The following is a 15643-nucleotide window of genomic DNA, read 5'->3' as shown; positions in this document are numbered from 1 at the left end:
GACTTTATTTTTGTATTGCTTTACCCAGGTTAGAAGATGTGACTTAGCTGGTCTCTCCCACCTGATAATCTTTGAATTTTTGCAATGAGATTGTTGGCTATCGTTGGCAGCTTTGGAAGCATTGCAGGATTTCAAGGCAGTAGTGTGCATTTTTTTTCAAGAAGAGATTTTAACAACAATTTCCACCTTTTATATTTTTTGTGTCAAACTTATATAGCTTGGGAAGGGCAGTGCTTCTTCCTTTTATATGCATTTTTCACAGGATTGCTGCTGATTCTGCCTTGACTGAGGATTATTCTTTCCCAGGCTACCACACTCACAGGAGATTTCTGTGTGTGGCTGGCAAAACAGATAGGGAAGGTGGCAATTCCAGGGTGTGGGACAGAGGTAGGATAATTATACCCAGATTCAGGTGGGTGCAACCTTGGAGTATGTGGTGGTTTAGCCCCTGCCGGGGTCTGAGACCACGCGGCCGCTGCCCCTCCCCCACAAAGGGAGTGAAATACAAAGCCCCAAGACTGAAATAAGGAAAGGTTTAATACAACAGTGCAATAGCAACACAACAAACAACAACAATAACAGTAATAGTGATAGCAATGAACAGAGCAAAATAGCTACCAAATACAGCAGTGAGAAGCACGATGTACAAAACCACGAGTGCACCGCGCTCCTCGCCAGGAAAATGTGACCTGCCAGGATGTGACGTCCGCATGGTATCTGAATAACCCGGCTAGAGCTCCCCCCCACTGCTGGGGAAACTTAACCCTATCCTGGTTAAACCAGGACAGAGTATCAGCTGGACTCAGGTGCAAAAGTGAAGTGCAGGGAGCCTTGCTGTTGATGTTATGCCCTGTTTTATGCTGACAGCTGCAGAAATGATGTAGTTCTATCCCAGAACTGCTGAAATGTATTGATTTGGTTTTTCCTGATGTTGCAGCTCAACACTTTGAACGCTCCACTATAAGAAGCAGATCTTTTAAAAAAATAAACAAGGCATTCAGTGTTCTTCGAAGGACGAAAAGTGGAAGTGCCGTTTCCAACCAGGCTGACCAGGAAAGGGAGACTGTTAGAAACTCTGCTGCTGGAGAGGAAGGTAATGCTTTGTTCTCCTCGTGTTATCACTTAAAATGGGGTAGAGGACCCTTATCCACGTGGGAACTGGATGTCCATGACTGACATGCCTTTCATGTGGTGGGCTGTGCATGATTTAAAAAACCCAGAAAACTCAATCTTTCCTTATTTTCTTCTTTAGAACATTGTTAGTGATTGGCAGGCAAGAATACTGCTGGGGTGTGGGGCACCTCACATAGGGCTGTTCTGGTAACAGCCTGCATGCTTCAGCCAGCCCAGTATCTAGCACACGGGATGTGGGATCTGGGCGTCTGGGATCTATTACTGGAGCTGCCATTGATTTGCTCTATCATTTTGTTCAAGAGGCTTCATCAGCATGTGTCTGTCCCCCTAAAGCAAACAGATCACAGTGATCATACATTATAGGAAATTCATAAGTTTCAGCTAATGTTTATGAAGCACTGGAAATTCCCACTGGGAGGATGGTATGAAAGTACAAAGTACTGTAATTATTCCAGCACTTCTGTGGGAACCTTGGTGACAGACTTCTATTACCTCAGCCAGGCAGGTGATGAGGTAAGAATGCTCTGCTCTTAAACAGGGGGGAGAGGCAAATTTGTCTGACGTATGTCAAGGGTGAGGGGTCTGGCAGGCAGTAACACTTAACATTTGGCATTCTCAAAGCAATAAGCAAATGTTACTAATTGCTTTGGACTGTAATTATGAAGACAACGTTAACATTCATGCATCAAGAGGAAGTGATGATAGAGTGGGAATCATTGTCTTAATCAAGGTCTTCACTGAGCTTATTATTCCTTTGCTTGATGCCTCAGCACCTCATGTCTCTTCCCAGATCAAATATCCAGGGTAAGGGCTTTAAGACAACAAAACTTCCAACTTCCCTTTGCTCCATATTTCAAGCTGTCATTGAAACCCCCACAAAATAAGGACAAAAGGCTGCCAAATGATGTGTTTAGGCATCATTATTCTTGAAGTGGTGAATTGGAGAATGGTGTTCAATATTTCTTCTGCTTTATTCGCTTATTCCTTCAGAAGAGTTTCACTACGTTACATTGTTCTTGGTACTTACTCTCCTAGTCCACATACTTGCTGATGTAGCCAAAACAAAACCTGATAAAGGTTCAACATTGTGAACCTTTTCCATAAAAATAATATGAATCTTCTCCTTGGCCTGGAAACATCATTAACTTTACTGTCCCAAATATTTTATTATTTTTCCCCGAGTAAAATTTTGCAAATAAGTTGTCTATGGCTCTCTTGAACAGACAGATAAGTTTCTCATTCCTTAGCAACTGTTCAATCCATTGTAAGCAAAAGCTTGCCCTTCTTCAGCTGGAGTGAATTTCTGCATGTCTCAAGTTCATACTTTTAAAAAGACACCTCTTCAGGATGGGGCATAGACATTTTTATGACTGCTTTCTACCTAGGCTTATGTTGACATTAGTGATTGTTTCACTGAAAGCTTGCTTTCATGTCCAGAGTGTGTGGATGATCTGGATGCCAACACTACCTATCCAGTAACACAGTGCAGTCCAGATGTTAACAGAAGGAGGTGTGAAGATGACACTGGCCTTTACATCTCCGGCAGAATGAAAAGCACTATTGTCTCCTTTTTAAGGGACATATAATGGAGCCCTGAAGTGGCAGTCACTCCAGGGCCCAACTGACAGTGTCAAGATTGTCATTCTCTCTTTGACTCTGCCTGTGTTTTCATTCCTCTTCACCAAGCATGCCTGTAAACATCCAAATATATTCTACTGCACTGGAAAAACCAGGTAGGCAGGTCATTACTTAATGAGCAGTTACTCTTATGTATGAGATCACAGAAGCTGAGTACCTAAATTACTGTATTAATTACATATGCAAAGAATGCATCTTGATTACACAGTTCTGGAATTTGGTCTTTAAAAAAATGCAAGCAATTAACTTGCAGCAATACAAATACAACTTTAACAAAGATATCTACTCAGTCCTTTGCAACAGGTGCTTTGTGTAATGGCATCTCAAAGGCGCTCTCTGTTTCTTCTTGTTGGAGGAGGAAATGAATATACTTCTTTCAGTAGCATTTATCATCATCCTGCCAGCTGGAGGCTTGTTTTCTTCTCCAGTTCTCTGTTTTCTTCTTTTATTTATTTTTTTTAAATCCTCAGCTGTTCTGGGAAGTCTGCAGTTGGACTCCTGGTTAGAGTTGCTGGTCAATCTTTAGGGATAGCTGCAGTATGCTCTGTCCTGTGCTTACTAAAGGTCCAGCCCAAATTCTTTGGAAAAAGGCAGCCCCACATATCTGTCTTCCCATTGTCACTCCACTCTCCTGGGAATGGAGGTACTCCTGTGGGTGGTGGTTCCTGGCCTTTGGAGGTCCCCACACCTGGTGTGAAAGCTGCTGCTGCCTTGCCCCAAGTTTCACAGGTTCATGTCTGGGATCACCTGAGAGCACACTTCAGCCATGCCTCATTGCTCCCAGAGACCAGTCAGCTCCTCACCTCTCTGGTGGATCCTTTTCTCACCAGCCTTAGTCAGTTTGTGAGCAGAATAAAGCTGAGACTGTCCCAGCCTCACAGTGGGCACAGAGTGAAATAACTCCTTCTTGCTGATAACCTCTTGCTGATAAAGGAGCAGTCAGATCACCTGGTAAAGCTCAACATATTAGTCCATCTGTCCTCAGTTTTCAGAATTCCCTCATTTTAGTTCAGATGTCTCTGTTTAATGTGTTTTGCTTGTATTTTGGTCAAAAGAGCTCTGAGAATGAAAACCATAGTGCATACCTATGTGTTGGCCCTCAGCATCAGTAACACTGATGTCAAATTAACTATAAGCCCACTACAGAGTGTGTAGGTGCCTTTAATCTGAAGCCAATATGTCTGTTGGACCAATGCTCAGTTGTAATATGACTGTGAGGGTGCAAGACAAAATAATCATTCCTGATGTGGGAGAAAAAATATTCAAAAAAATATGATTCTGCTTGAAGCTGAATGCAGTACTGGTTTTAGAAAACTCCTTTGCCACCCAGGGACGCTGAAAAATATGATGTATAACAGCAAATGTGTTTGTTATAATTACAGCAGAGAAACAGTTACAGTCTAATGCTATCTTATACCTGGAGCTGGCAGCAGTCCTGCACTGTGGAGATTACTTCATGATTTCTATTTGCAACCTGTGGTTTGATTTGTTTAAACAATATCTTCTGCACCTATTTTGGATTTAAATGGTGCAGGTTTTCTTTGTTCCTCTGTTTAAACATTTTGGTGACATTTTCAGCAGAGAACTCTTTATTGCCCAAACTGAAGAAAATGTTAAAAGTGAATGAGAAGTCAAAACACTGACAAGAAAATGTTTGGGGGAAGGAGGCATTAATATTTTCTCTCTTTTAATAATTTGGTTGCTTGTAAATAACCCATGCAAAGAAATATTTGTGTGTAGCACAGCACCCAAGCTTGTGATACCTGCCTGAGAGTAATCACATTAGTAGCATTTACAGCTACAAATAACTTTCCAGGTCTGAAGTAGAAGTTAGGAAAGTTTAAAAGAGACATTTTCATTCTGAGACATGAGGGAAGGTGACAGGGACATCCTTCCGGCAATGATGCATTTACTATGTAATATCTTCTGACTGGATCTGCTAGTGTAAATGACCTTGACAATCTACTTAAATGATAAAATATCTCTGAGCAAAGACTTCTCCAGCTTTGCTTTGCTTATTTGTATCACTGTGCTTTTAGTTTGGCATCACACTGTTTAAATCCAGTTCCAAGAAAGACTACAGATATATATACTCTTTACTCAAACTGATCTACAAATACAAGCCATAAAGCAGCTAACGCTTTAGGAGGAAAGAATTTGGGATGCAATTGCAAAAACCTCTATACAGTTTTAGAGTAAAAGAGAGCCATGCTGCTGGTTTTCAAAAATGTTCATCAGTTCCATTTTGCAGTCAAGCTATTGTAAAATAAATTGAATTTATGACTGCTTGAGGATGTCAAACGTTGTTCAAAGTCAAACTCATTCTTCTTAGTCTCATGGTGGGTGCAGTTCTCCATCTGTTACTGCTTTGCAGCAGTCAAGACCAAGGCAGTCCTGACAGGCAGTGGCAGGACCACAGAACAGACTTTCCTGTTGTATGGGTATGTCTTGCTCCTACTGTTCAGTCTCAGCCCTGTTGTATTTTATGTATATATATAAAATAGATAGGTATATATTATAAATACTTCGATGTTTGGGAAAGGTACATGAAGAAAAAGAAGTAAGTGAAACACAGATGGCTCTAGGTACCAACCATTTCACGGCATTAGGGCTCTCTATGTGCAGAAAAGTAAGTGGCTTACCCAGCCCCAGGACAAGACAGCACAGCACATCTTCTGTCTCAGGAAGGCTGCACACCACAGGAATCCCACGCTGTTTCTGTTTTCCCCCGATTTGATTCAGTTGCAGTTCTGATTTCCCAAAATAGCTGTTGGAAATCTTACAGAACTGGTTCAAATCACTCTGCTGTAGGACAGTAAGCCAGGCAATTTCCAGAAGAAAGAGATTGACTCTGTAACATTTCCTGCACTGCAGACTGATAAACTTTGCATCCCATAGATGAGATAGCCACAACTCTTTTGAGACACATTCAACTCTACAACAGTTTCATTTTAGTTCTTTTGGGACTCCTTTGGTGAGGGAAATGTCCGGAAGCAAGAAGAGACAGTAGACCTGTCATTGCCTTCTACCTGCTCCCTACATCAGACCAGCATCCCTGGAGAATTAGTGGAAGGCATTAAATCAAAATGATGGCAAACCACTGGGAGAACGAAATGTTAAATGAAAATCAATTGTGGAGGAAGAGTTACAGAATGAAGTCCCACATTAGTGCAAGTGCGTGTGACATTCACAGACAAGAATTTTCCAAGAATAGGTTAAACAAACTTTAAATTCTGGTGACCAGGTGCTGGGAAGCATGAGTGTGCAGATAGCCTTATTTACGGGGGTGAGCTGGCACCTCACATCAGTCAGAGGTTCTGATCTAAATAAGGACTTGCAACCTGAGACACAAGTTTTGTTTACAGTGACCTTTGATTAATCTAGACTCAAAAGTCATAGCAAACATCACCTTGTGCTTTGTCACACTGGATACTGGGAGAGAAGGCAGAAGTTATCCTGATGGCACCACTGTCAGAAGGATCATGGTGCACACAGAAGTCAGCCAAAACTTGAGCACTGAAGGAACACTGCCATTAAGTATTATGAACTGTGGGGATAAAATATTAAGCATACTTAAAATTTTGTATTACTGTGTCATGGCCACTATACTAACGAGTGCTCAGTGCCCTACACTGTACCAGACAAGAGGAGTTTACTGTGTAAAGCTGGTCTCTCCTATATTATTTGTTAATGTATTGGGATGTGTGAAAATATCAATAAAATTGCACAGTAATATAAGGAAGATATTGCTTGAGGAAAAAACACACACAATCTTTCTGAATGCAGATGACATTTTATTATATTGACAGATTCAGAATGCTCCATACAACTCCCGGTGACAAAACCACAACACTCTGTGGGAAAACCTGCAAGAATCACCAAAAACAAGACAGAAAGTTTACTTCTTTCTAGATTCAGCAGCTCTTCGATATTTAAGGACTGGAAATATAAAATGGTAAAGAAAGGTATGCAATACTCCTGGGTTTTCCTGCTCTGGAAAACCTGGTCGAAGAGACTAGAGAATTCTAATTAAGTGTAAGGTCTGGAAAATGGGGTCTGTGCAAACTGATGCTCCAGCCTCACAACAAGCTGTGTATATATGAACGGTACAAGCCCTCAACCCAGTTGGAGTCCCTTAAATTGGGTTGCTGAGGCCCCATTCATTGTACACAACCAGGTGCTAAAGCAGGGTCCAACTCTTCTGGGTATGGTATATACCTTAGAAAAATTCAAGTTGAAGACATTGCTTTCCAGACACGGCATCATCCTGAAACAGGCATGGTAGGATTTGATCAAACTGTGCACAATGTATGCAGATTGCTTGGTGAAAAAGTGATTGTGAATTTTCTTATTCAAAAAAAATATGTATTTGTGTATTTTATACATTCTGGTTGTCAAACTATCAGTTTATCAAAATATGACAGTCTAGGTTGTTGGTAATAAAAACATCCATGTATACATCTGGGATGAAAACAAGAAGCAAGTCTTCAATGAAGAGAACAGAAATTAAAAGTCATGGAGTTATTTTGATTGTTTGGTCCATCTGAGGAGAAGATGGTGCAATTTATTAATTATATTCGATAAAGAACAAATCAAATGAATACAGGCAGTGAGGCAGTACATCCTGCTAACTATGAAAAAAGAAACCTTAGTGACCTGCAGACTGACAAGAAAAATATCTTTGAAAGATTTGTTTTGTTGTAGACTACACACTTCAGAAAGAAATTAGGTATTAAAAATTCCTCTAAAAGAATCTGCATACAGTCATATTGAAAATCAGCCAAGTGCCACTGCAAGACTTAATAAACCAATTAAGGCATTGTTCAAGATGCAAAGAAACTTATATAAGTTCATTATACCTTACATAAAGATATATGTAAGTCTTATATAAGTGTAAACTTGTTCACTGCCATGTTGCTCTGATTTTGCTTTGGGATAATTACAGACTGAAATAACGTGGGAGTTTCAATAGCTTGTTCGGTCCACAGTCTTCAGTGGTCAAGAAATGTAACTGGGTAATTCCTTTAGAAAAGTTTTTGGAATGAGATGTGGAAGAATGGGTGTTTGAGTCAAAAAGCAGTTTGTTAGGACATGAGGTTAGGACATCATGCAACGGGAAATGGAAATAGTTCTGCTCTAGGATTGTTTTGGTAGTCTGCAAAATAAACAGATATTTATTTATGCTATTTCCATGCAGAGAAGATCTGGGCATCCAGATTATCATTTGCATCTTATAAACACACTGAAAATGTAAAATGTGCATGCTTATTCTGATGCAGGGATCAGGCCTTTGGTGATTTTTGAGGAGAACTTGTATCATCCAACTTTAAGCACCTCACTGAGATGCCAGAGTTAATTGCCCCTTTCTTCTTATATAGCAGCGGAGAGAGTTTAGCACCTCCAGGGGTGATTTAGTGCTGAAGTGTATTGCTTCCTTTGGGTGCCTGTGTACTTTAAAGGAAGCCAGAGCAAGCAGATCACCAAATTAGACATTTGGCTTAGAGGCCTGAATTTAGATGGAGTGAATCCACCCTTCAGGCTGGAGAGAAGCGAACAAGTTACAGGCTGGGCAAATAATGTTCAGAAAATAGAGGAGTATGGGGAAAATAAAGCACCTTCTATTCCTGAGACATTAAAGTTGTTTGCAAGACTGAAGTAAACCCATGTTAGCACAGAAACTGTTATTACAAGAATATAAACTAAGTGAATACTTGGATATTAGGTGAACGAAGGCTGTACAGTTATTTAGATAGACTTATATTGCCTGTCAACTCTGTGTAAAACCACAAAGTCGAAGTCCGTGCTACCGGTAGGTGCTTTTTACAGACGTCGAGGAAGACTGCTTCCTGCCCTGAAGAGCATATGATCAAAGAAGTGGTAAGGGATGCAACATGGTGTTTTTTAATATTTTTTTCCTATTCTTTCTTTCCCCTCGCTCTCTCCCAAAAGGTTTTGGTGCTTTGCTGGTTTGTTGCCTGCTAATTCTGTAGTGAAAAATATTGATTCTGTCTCAGATACTGCTCTGTTAATTTTCATTTAACACTTCACCGCTATTCAGTAACAGTCACTGTACTTTCGTTTCTAAAATAGGTTATTGAAAAAATATTAACAGTTAACTTTTCAACTTACAGGTTTTTCATATAAGCACTGGATTGAACCCACACACAAAAAATTCAAAATATTTCTCTCACCTACGGGGGATTCAAAATAATTGAAGGCCGATACACCTGTGCTAGAAAACTCACTAGTGCTTTTACTCCAACTTTGCTCACTGTTGAATGTGGATTATAATTTTGAATTGACTTAGAAGGAAAGAAAGTATTAGTGACATGTTGTGAAAGCAAACATGTCAGTTGAAAAGTAGGGTTTGGAAGAAAATACTCTTATCCAGTGCATTATAAATGCAAAAAGGACCTTTGCCCACCATTAGTCACTCTTCCGCACACCCAGATTGCCAGGACCAGCAGAGATCTTTCCCTCCAGGTTTTAATACAGACACATCGCAGTAAAAGCTAGTCATTCCTACTTCATAGAGTTCAAGCAGTGATGAAAAGAGAGGGGTCTGGAAGGGAAACTACGGTGTACTTTGGGTTGCCTGAGAAATCTTGCCTTTCTGTTAGCTGAACATAAAAAAACCTCTTCCTTGGATGTCACAAGCCAAGCACTCAGTCCTCAGCTATGGCACCAAAAATGGAGGAAAACACAGCAGCCCAGGATGCTACCAGTGAGGCAGGGTGTGCAGCCCCCCGCGGCATGGATGGATGTTTGTTGAGGTGTCCATGCCCATCTACTCCAGGGCCACAAAGGAACCGTGACCTGGTTCAGAGGTGTCTCTGGTGGCTAAAAATATATTTTGTTCCCTTAAAATATTAGCACGTGTAACTGTTTTTAAGTACATTTAATCTGTCTAGATTACATCAAAAGTTGTGTTTTGTGGGGAAGAAAGGAAGTTTGAATGTATTAATTAAGAAAAAGATCCCTTCAAGTCCACTCAGCAAGTATATGTATCCTTTCCTCCCCACTTAGTATAAATCATATCCATGCATAAAACCTAGTTTGGATAACTGGCAGGTACTTGAAGTTGTGCAGTGCATGTTTTAACAAAGCAAAACTGTGATGTCAAATAAATACCTTAAAATGTGCGTTTCCAGGTTTTCCCAGGTTGTATCACCTGATTCCAGATGGGGAAATTACCTGCATTAAGATCAACCGTACCGATCCCCATGAAAACCTGGCCATTAGGATTGTGGGAGGCAGTGAGACTCCTTTGGTTCACATTATTATACAGCATATTTATCGAGATGGGGTAATTGCCAGAGATGGAAGATTGCTGCCTGGAGACATGATACTAAAGGTACAGTGCTGTGCAGGTACAAGATAAAAGTATCCTAACAAAGAATAAGATAATGTAAGTCAATCATGAGATGAGATTTGCAGTGTCGCTTGTGTGGGTAGAATTATGCATGCAGAAAGACAGTCAGTTCCGCTTCATGCTGTGATGATTTCATTCATTTCAACAGTTTTGGAGGCTCACAGATTTGTTTATTTTTCCTATTCACTACCAGGCCTCTCTGTTTTCTACCCAAACATGATAGATCTGAAATGCAATGTAGCACAATAGCCTGTTAGCATTTCTGACCCAGTGGTGCAAAAGGCTTTTTCTGAAAGCGGAGGCTGGGCTTTTTGCCCAATTTGTTTCTACTGAACTGTGGGCTTAAATCTCAGTTAGTGAGGTTTCCACTGCCTTACATCCCACTTACACCAGGATAGGTGATAGGGGCCTGATCAGGGTTAAGTTATTTCAGCATCTAGCTCCTCTGTACGATGTGTTCAGCACCACAGAGTGTGAGACGCTGCCCGCTCTATTTTGTGAGAGTTACTCCACCAGAAGCCACAGGTGAAATCTTTAAGAACAAACTTGAGCAACGTTCAGGCATTAGCTGTTGGCCACTACTTCTGCTCCTGTTTCTGTAGAAATGTATAACAGATGAAAAAGAATTAGGCCAGATGGTTGAAGATCATGTATGTTGTGAGCAGGGGCTTCAGCAATAGCTCTTGAACAGGAACTGCACTCTCATCTGCCCCAGAGACTTGGAGCTCTGCAAGGATGCTAAATGATATTAATGCTTCAATCCTTAGAAGAAAAGAGTGATGACAGAAAATACTAGTTCCTTTCCTTGCTTTGATGGTGTGTAGTTGGAGTGCGCGGGTATATTCATGTTGCAAGCCAAAGATACAGCCGCAGCTCACCCAGGTATACCTCAAGGAGCTTAACTCAGCTAGCTCAAATATTGGTGTCAGTGTGGCCAGAGATGGCAAAGAGCTCAACATAGTTTTCCAAATTACAGCTAAACATTTGAGCAGGCTGTTTTGTTACAGAGAGATCTTGACAGGCTGCGTCAATGGGCTAAGGTCAACTGTATGAGTTTCAATAAGGCCAAGTACCGGGTTCTGCACTTTGGCCACAACAATCCCCAGCAGCGCTACAGGCTTGGGGAGCAGTGGCTGGAGAGCTGCCAGTCAGAGAGGGACCTGGGGGTGTTGATTGACAGCTGGCTGAACATGAGCCAGCAGTGTGCCCAGGTGGCCAAGAAGGCCAATGGTATCCTGGCTTGTATCAGAAATAGCGTGGCCAGCAGGGACAGGGAAGTGATCTTGCCCCTGTACTCGGCACTGGTGAGGCCGCACCTCGATTACTGTGTTCAGTTTTGGGCCCCTCACTACAAAAAGGACATTGAATTACTCGAGCGTGTCCAGAGAAGGGCAACGAAGCTGGTGAAGGGTCTGGAGCACATGTCGTACGAGGAGCGGATGAGGGAACTGGGGTTGTTTAGTCTGGAGAAGAGGAGGCTGAGGGGAGACCTCATCGCCCTCTACAGCTACCTGAAAGGAGGTTGCAGAGAGCTGGGGATGAGTCTCTTTAACCAAGTAATAAGTGATAGGACAAGAGGTAATGGCCTCAAGTTGCGCCAGGGAAGGTTTAGACTGGATATTAGGAGTATTTCTTTACAGAATGGGTTGTTAGGCGTTGGAATGGGCTGCCCAGGGCAGTGGTGGAGTCCCCATCCCTGGAGGTGTTTAAGAGTCGGGTTGACATAGCGCTTAGGGATATGGTGTAGTTGAGAATGGTCAGTGTTAGGTTAATGGTTGGACCAGATGATCTTCAAGGTCTTTTCCAACCTAGATGATTCTGTGATTCTGTTCACTGTGGGCCATGCTGCCACGGATAGACTGGTGCTGTTACCCAGAGTAACCAGCGTGGCATTAGCTGGGATAAGGCTATAGCAGCTGGAAGTGGGGTGGACCACAAGGTCTGCCATGCATATCTCAGGGTCACCTTCCAGGTGGGACTCTGGATGCCCATCTTACTGCCTGCTCTGGCATGTCTGGCTGGTAGGATTAGTGAAGAGTTCTCCCAGCCCTATTAACAACTTCTACTACATATTCAATGTGAGTAATCATTAAGGATACTTCAAAATCATTTGAAATTCAGAGCACCACCTGTAAGCCACCATGCTTTTCTAGATTTTGCTGACCCCAGTGGTAGATGAGGACACTTGAGGCATGCCAGGCTTGTGACATGCTTTCTGCTTCATGTCTGAGAGACCGTAGCCAAAGGGATTTCTCAGGATCATGATGTGGGCATACTTTGCTCTGGCACTGTTTAAACATGCCTCTGGATTGTGGTTCTAGGCAGCAGCTGGATGAGTGTCACCTGGCCGTGCATTTTGGGGATGTTTTTGTCCTAGTGCCAGCATGCAGCGGCAGAGTTAATGGCACCACTGAGACAAAACTGTTCCTGCAGAGCACATCCAAACTGCAGTGGGAAGCTGTGACTGCAACATGAATGGGCCCAGCTCAGCTCTCCCTGGCCGTGGCTGACTGCCCGGGGATTTATCAAGGATTCCCAGCGATTTCAGTCCCATGCTGGTGCAGCTCATGCCATTCATGCTACCCAAGCTGCCAACTTAAAGTTAGTTGAGCTGTGTCTCTAGGGGTGCAGTGCCCTGTCAGACCACAGTGGGGACCGCCCTGTCGTGACCACACAGGCAGTCTGCAAAATCAAACCTCAGTCGACTGCTTTTGTCCATGCTGGGGAACATTTCTGTGCAGTTTGGAGACATTTCTTAATATTTAAATGGTTCGACCTGTGCGATGTAAAACTACATGGAAATAACTTGTCTGATTCGGGTTTTCCAGCCAACAATGAATTACAACCTTGCAACTGGTTTTCATTTAGCAGTGATAAAGTGCAATGCCTAGTCACTCTTACACACACGGACATGACAGGATTGCCTGGAAACTCTTTTTTTAATCTTTCTTTTCCCCAGCCAAATTAAAGAAGTGGCAGTTATGCAGTTTTACCACCATCTGATTTAAATCTTACATGGAAAACACTGAGAAACAGAAAAAGTCTGATTATCTGGTGTGGTATATCAGCATAATTGCTAGTAAATATCCAGGGCATTTAAACTTCTACCTGAGGCTCTTTTCTTCATTTTAATTAGAGATTCATTAGTGGGGAACATATTTTTACTGTACCTAGAACAGCTGAGAGATAATGAAGAAGAAAAACAGCAGGAAAGTAGTGGGAGTGAAAGGAAAGGCTGGCAAGGCGATTTGAAATCAGAAGCTAGTGGAATAAAACTAAGATATATGAAAAGATATTGGAGCTTGGGAAAGAGCAATAATAAAGCTGAAAAATAACATGTATGTCTGGAGACTATCAGGGAGAAAGGGGGAAAAAAAAAAGGCAGAAAGTGTCTGTACAGCGCATCCTTTCCTTGGGGGGAAGACTGTTCTACACCGCAAACTTGGCCTCCTGCATGACACAGTTTGAAATAGCACACGTCACTTTGTATGAAGACATCTGTGTAAATAGATCTGCCATCTCCAGTGACAATTCAGATTAGACAGTCTTTCTGCTGTTGATTTATGCTTCTCTCTCCCAGGTAAATGGCATGGACATCAAACATGTGCCTCACAACTACGCCCTGTCAATCTTGAAGCAACCCTGCCATGTGCTCCGACTGACAGTCCTCCGAGAGCAGAGGTACCGATGCCGAAACAGCGGACTTTCCCTTGATGCTCACTGCAATAGGGACGACAGTTTCCATGTTGTGCTAAACAAAAGCAGTCCAGATGAGCAACTGGGAATAAAGCTGGTCCGCAAAGCTGATGAACCGGGGGTATTTATCTTCAACTTGCTGGAAGGTGGCGTGGCTGCCCGTGATGGACAACTTCAAGAGAATGACCGGGTGTTGGCCATCAATGGGCACGACCATCGGTACGGCAGTCCAGAGAGTGCAGCCCAGCTGATACAGGTTTGTCACCACCACTTTGACCCTGGTTTCTGAACTTTGCAAAAACCAAGCATTGTATTTTCACTGTCCATTACAAAGCAGGGGCCAAACTTAATTTGTGTTTATTTTGGGGAGGGAAGGAGATGTGCCAAGTTCAGATGGGAATTTATACCTCTAAAAGCTTCTTGGTTTCACTGTGAGTACAAGGGTGGAATATGGGCATAGACTGTCACAGTGATACCTGCTACCACCAGGCTTTGTAATATACAGATCAATGTAAACATCCATATACTCTGTACACCATCAAAGAGTGATGTCATTTGTCAAAAGGCAGACCAGCCTGCACCCTGGGAGCACTGGATCCAGCTGGGTCCTGACTCCACCAGCTCAGAAGGAGCCACAGTGCTCCCTGGTGCAGCCCTGGAGCAAACCAGAGCAGCCTAAGGCAATGGACTGCACATTTCAGGATGAACATCATCCTCCCAGACTCAGTGATTTCCCATGGGTGTGTTTTACAACTGAAGGTACTTGTAGATATTTCTTACCTAAATCCAGCATATGGAAATCCAGATGTTTTGTAAAAAATGTATCTGTAGCTGTAGTTTTTATAAATCTCTATTTAGACTCATGTGGAGAACTAAGGGGGTGCCTCTGCAATGCACTAAACAGTCTTACCACAAAACTGTCAGAAAAGAAACAACTGTGCCTTTCTCAGCTACAAAATCAGTCAGCTTCTGCCCTCCAGAACCAATTTCATTTGTTTTCTTTCTTTACAGCCTACATTTTTAGAAAATTCAATGTAAAAAATGAAGTCAAGAATCTTTCGTTGCTTTTATTTCATATTTATAGCAGTTTATATACTTGTGCAATTTTACATTTCATTTGGAGACATACAGAGTGTTCACATACTGAAGAATTTCATGTGCTTCAACAAAAAGGTGTCAAATCAGGCTGGCTGCTTCCCCTTTCCGACAGGTATAATCAGGGTAACATGAGCTGGACTGAAAGAAGCATTAGAATCCAGGCATTTTATGGAAGAGTCCTCCTTTAGCATAGGTTCACAGTTAGCTGTAGCCAACTTTTATTGAGAGGTTTATAACATAGGTAAAGAAAACGACATCCCCTTACATAACGCCAGTTGCTGAAATTCTGGTCCAGCATCTTTCTGGATTACTTTATGTAGCTCACTAACTGGGAGCAGAAGGCGGTGGCAGGAGGAGGCTTAAATTCTCTGAGGGGAACAAGTCTGGAATGAAAACCTTTCTAAAAAATTGGTATTCTTGGAACAGTTCTTTATGGCTACAAAACAAGGCAACAGTGCTTCATAAGCAAAAAACACATGCAGCCTAGAGATGAAATGGAAAAAATGACTAATGAGACCATTCACACAGAAGTGTTTAAAAATGCAACTAAAGCTCTTACTGGGTTCCAAAGAGTGGATGTTATTTATAATAATGCTTGAAATGCACACCAGTCCCTGGGAATTTAAACAACATGCCCATCAAAGAGGAGACTCAGGTTTCCAAATAGCCGGGATTACATTGCATTGATGTGAGCTCTGTGAATCA

General features: G+C 42.1%; 1 protein-coding gene across 5 annotated transcripts in view; it reads left to right on the top strand.

Moving 5' to 3' along the window:
* LNX1 (ligand of numb-protein X 1) overlaps positions 1 to 15643 on the top strand; it is a 73201-nt gene that overhangs the window by 37577 nt on the left and 19981 nt on the right. For 3 of the 5 annotated variants that reach the window (XM_074866191.1, XM_074866193.1, XM_074866195.1), the window contains 4 exons: positions 938 to 1093; positions 6582 to 6737; positions 9924 to 10126; positions 13725 to 14096. In XM_074866191.1, the coding sequence (XP_074722292.1) occupies positions 938 to 1093; positions 6582 to 6737; positions 9924 to 10126; positions 13725 to 14096 (887 nt within the window). The remainder of the gene's footprint in view (positions 1 to 937; positions 1094 to 6581; positions 6738 to 9923; positions 10127 to 13724; positions 14097 to 15643) is intronic. The other 2 variants (XM_074866192.1, XM_074866194.1) reach the window with 1 other exon arrangement.

Source organism: Strix uralensis, chromosome 4, assembly GCF_047716275.1.
Source record: "Strix uralensis isolate ZFMK-TIS-50842 chromosome 4, bStrUra1, whole genome shotgun sequence".
NCBI classification, from domain to species: Eukaryota; Metazoa; Chordata; class Aves; order Strigiformes; family Strigidae; genus Strix; species Strix uralensis.
Note: the sequence above shows the minus strand (reverse complement) of the source record. Positions and strands in the feature narration are given on the sequence as shown.